Genomic DNA, 4,032 nt, shown 5'->3' with positions numbered 1-4,032 from the left:
TACTCAACAGCCTCAAGATAAATGTGTAGAAATGTCTATATAGGTCATACAAAGAAAAAAATGCATTAAAAACTATATGAATGGTTGCTAAGCAACCATAAAGGTGTTAAGTGAACAATGAATTGAAAATACCTAAAAAGGAGAAAAATTGTTAAGCTGTATAGTGCAATAAGGAAAACTAAAACACCAAACTGCTTTGTGATGAAACCAATGCTGACTATGAAGCAAAATAGATATCATAAGCAAGCATAAAACTCATGTTTTAACAATAAAGGTATCTAATGAAGCCAAAAGATATAAAGATTAAGTGAAGTTGTTAGGCAACATGGATGCTGCAACGTAATGAAATAGAACATTTAAACTGCCCATGTCAAGGATGTGTAGAGGCCTTGATATAGTGTAGTGTTCAGACGCCATAGTATTGCTAAGCAACATGGAAGCTTCTCTAAAGTTAAAGGAAATATCAATAAAAATAAGAGTTATGGTAATTATCTAATGCAAAGGAGTGTCCCAAATATGTAATGTTGCATAAAAAAGGAAATGCATCTCAGTGGTTAAGAGAGGTGAAAAAGTTACGTTAAAACAAACGTGATAGAAGTTATGGACCCATGGGGCATAAACTAATGGACCAATGGAGCAGGTCTATTTACAAAGTGTCAAGATTGCTAATAATTATTAATATGAATGCCGACACTAAGGGCCTGACAAATAAACATATCATCCCCATTATTAAGTGACAAGATGAATAAATGACAAAAGACTATGTAGTAGAGGCTAAAGGTCTGATAATAATGACCATAGAAAAGACCAATGTGGAAATGATCCATGGGAAGCCCCTGAGGCTTGTAGTGGAGGAGAAGGGAATACAACGGGCTAGGGTAAATCTAGAAAACCACAGCCGTGAGCAGAGCTGGATTAAAGCTCTGGGGGGCCCGGGGCACTTTAGACAGGGGGGCCCCTAAAGTGTACTATGGCTATAATTTTAAACAAATACACAGACAATACTGTGTGTACTACTGTTAGGTGCACGCAGCTCTGCCTTCACCAGTAGTACAGTGTGAAGTGGGACATACCTCCCAACTGTCCTTGAAGTTATACCAAATCCTGACTAAGCGAGACAGTCACCCAAATTCGGGACTGCCCCACCAGATTCAGGACAGTTGGCAGAGTGTCCTGCTCTCTCCTACCTGTTCTTGTCACTTTCATCACCTGTGGCTGCTGGTGTCTTAAACTCAGTTGTTGCTTGTGTAGATCCTGGAATGTTCGTGAAAATCTAAAACAACCCTGGCATTAAATCAATAGCACCCACATTTAATAAGTAGGCCTCCCTCCCTGCAAATAGGCCTGAATATAAAATTAAATAAAATTAATAGTATACAAAGTTAATTAAAAAAACTATCCCCCCCACACAAAACAGCCCAGAAATAAATTAATAGCATTCACATGTAACAAATAAACCCATTTCACACCATTACTGACAATTAATATTTCATATTCACGTTTAATAAATTTGCCCTCCTTCTCCCCAAACTTAGACCCACATTGAAAAATAAATTAATAGTCCCAAAACATCTCTCTCAGACAAGGAGATGAATGTTGACATGTATGAGGTGGTGTCTCAAGCAACTGGTGACACCTGGTACCAAGGGAGGCAGTTCATGATAGCCATGCATTGGTGGTGGCAAGAAGGACACTGTTGAGATACCTGTACAAAGAGATCAACCTGTACCACAGTGAGCATCCTGATGTGACTAAGAAGTGCATATTCGAGGCTCCTGAGCCAAGCCAGTGCCTGGTGTTTAAACCTAACATTTATCTGCATCTGTATTTAAGCTGCATCCCGGAAAGAGGTGCTCAGTCCTGCCTATTATGGGGAGAACAGACTACTGTGGAGGTTCCCAAAGTGTGCGCCGTGGCTCCCTGGGGTGCCACGGCACTGTCACTGGGGTGCCGCTATCACCCTCTAAAAAAAACAAACAAAAAAACGTACCCATCCAGCGCCGGATCCTTGCCCTCACTGACTGCTGGGCGTGACGTCATCACGTCCGACAGCGTCAGTGAGGAGCAGCAGCAGAGAGAACAGAAGACAGCGGAACATGAAGAATGAAGGTAAGTAAAGGAACGGAGAGTGAAGGGGGACAGACACGCTGAAGGAGGGGGACAGAGAGAGAGACACGCTGAAGGAGGGGGAGAGAGAGAGAGACAAGCTGAAGGAGGGGGGGCAGAGTGAGACACTGAAGGGCGGAACACAGGGTGTGAGATGGCGAAGAGGGGGACACAGGGTGTGAGTTGGCGAAGAGGGGGACATAGGGTGTGAGACGGCGAAGAGGGGGACACAGGGTGTGAGATGATGAAGAGGGGGACACAGGGTGTGAGATGGCGAAGAGGGGGACACAGAGTGAAGGGGTGCAGTGATAAAGAGGCACAGTGTGATGGTGAAGGGATCTAAATACATCTTACGTCATTTTGACCCAACTACTTAAAAAACGGGACTACCTGGTAATTATTTTTGCTTAGGGGTGCCTTGGAAAAAATGATGGTGACCCTAAGGGTGCCTTGAACTGAGAAAGTTTGGGAATCACTGGTGACTACTGTACCCCTGACTATCCACTCTAAGGGTTCTCTGCTTTCAGTGTCTGACTGTCCCCCCAGTATACTGGCTGCACTTGTTTGTTGTATGACTGCCACTGACAAATTGCTGAAATGGAGCGTCCTCGGGGTGCAGGGTGCCTTGCTGAGCCAGATTGCGAAACCACTGTACATAACGAGCATCGTCATAGGCACAACTGAGCAGCAGATAACCTCTCTCTCTCAGGCTGTCGTTGACAGACTTAAGCCTCCCCTGGACTTAGCTCTGTTTCCTTCCTATGCTGTACACTCTCCTTACTTGTATATTGAACCAGACAAGCGCTGGGCAGCTCTCTCACCCTTCCTCCTTGCCCTGGGAGTCAGCTCTGCAAAGCAGCAGTGCTGGTTTATTACATCTGTCTACAGTATTTACGACAGTTAGACGTCTCCTATTACAATGCTAAGGCTTCCTCTTATCAGTAAGTGTCAAGACCCCCTCCCTCCCTAACGCAGGCACGCACCTCCGGACGGACAAACTCCTTGCTAGCAGGCCACATGAGAAGCTAGCTGCTGTGCTTCTCTCCTCCCAGGCGGCGAGGGGCCCTCAGAGAGAAAGGGGCCCTGGGCACGTGCCCCCTGTGTCCCCCCCCTTAATCCGGCCATGGCCGTGAGGTAAAGCAGCACAATAGTGTGAATAATTGTATGTGAAAAGCAAAAAATATTAATATTAAATAATAAATAAAGAAAACAGAATATATTAAGGAATAAGAAGTTACTAAAGCAAAAGGAAGTGATCAAACAGTCGTGAGTAAACACCTATGTGGCCCATAAAAATAAAAATAGTCAGTTTCTCAAGTCCACAAAGGCTAATCGTATTCAGATCAAACATCCAATTGGCCTCTAAAAGTAAATTGTTATGTTCACCTCTTCTGTATTATCTTTCCCTAATTTTAATAAAAAATAACAAATAATGTGTGGCAGAGACATACACTGGAAGATGCAAATGTAAAAAAATGAGCCCTTTTGTATATAGTACATATTAATTATTGATTGACCTAACCACCTAATCATTTCTTGCTGGACTTCACAGAACTTCTGACCTTAACATAATAGTTTTAGCCCCAATCACGTTGTCTTACTGGTCCTTTTCAACCATGCTAAGTACAGGCCATGCATCTGTTTTTCCAATATATATAAATAAGTGTGGCAAGATGGTGTCTTCAAGATGTAGGACAGTCCTGGCTGGACCTAGGAGAATTTGGAAACTTTTTAATTTTGGGATATCACTAATGACCTGCTGGCTTAAAAAAATGAATCCTGTGTCACAATATATTGAAATGAGTGGCAAAGGGGTGGAGATTGCTTGTGGTGGGTCTTCACTGTACCTCACTTCATAGGCATAAAAAATAGATATTATATGTACCTGTTTTGGTGGTGGTGTAACTTACTACTCTTTGATTACTG

At 43.1% G+C, this 4,032-nt stretch overlaps 1 protein-coding gene across 1 annotated transcript; it reads left to right on the top strand.

The window, feature by feature from the left end:
• Positions 1-791: 791 nt before the first annotated feature.
• Positions 792-3,010, top strand: LOC142098503 (adenosine deaminase domain-containing protein 1-like). Its single transcript, XM_075181344.1, has 3 exons — positions 792-900; positions 1,656-1,850; positions 2,571-3,010. The coding sequence occupies exons 1-3, from the start codon at positions 792-794 to the stop codon at positions 3,008-3,010; spliced, it is 744 nt and encodes a 247-aa protein (XP_075037445.1).
• The last annotated feature ends 1,022 nt before the right edge of the window (positions 3,011-4,032 follow it).

This window comes from Mixophyes fleayi, chromosome 7 (genome assembly GCF_038048845.1).
Source record: "Mixophyes fleayi isolate aMixFle1 chromosome 7, aMixFle1.hap1, whole genome shotgun sequence".
Lineage (NCBI taxonomy): Eukaryota > Metazoa > Chordata > Amphibia > Anura > Limnodynastidae > Mixophyes > Mixophyes fleayi.
The sequence above is the reverse complement of the archived record's forward strand: the minus strand, read 5'-3'. Positions and strand labels throughout refer to the sequence as shown.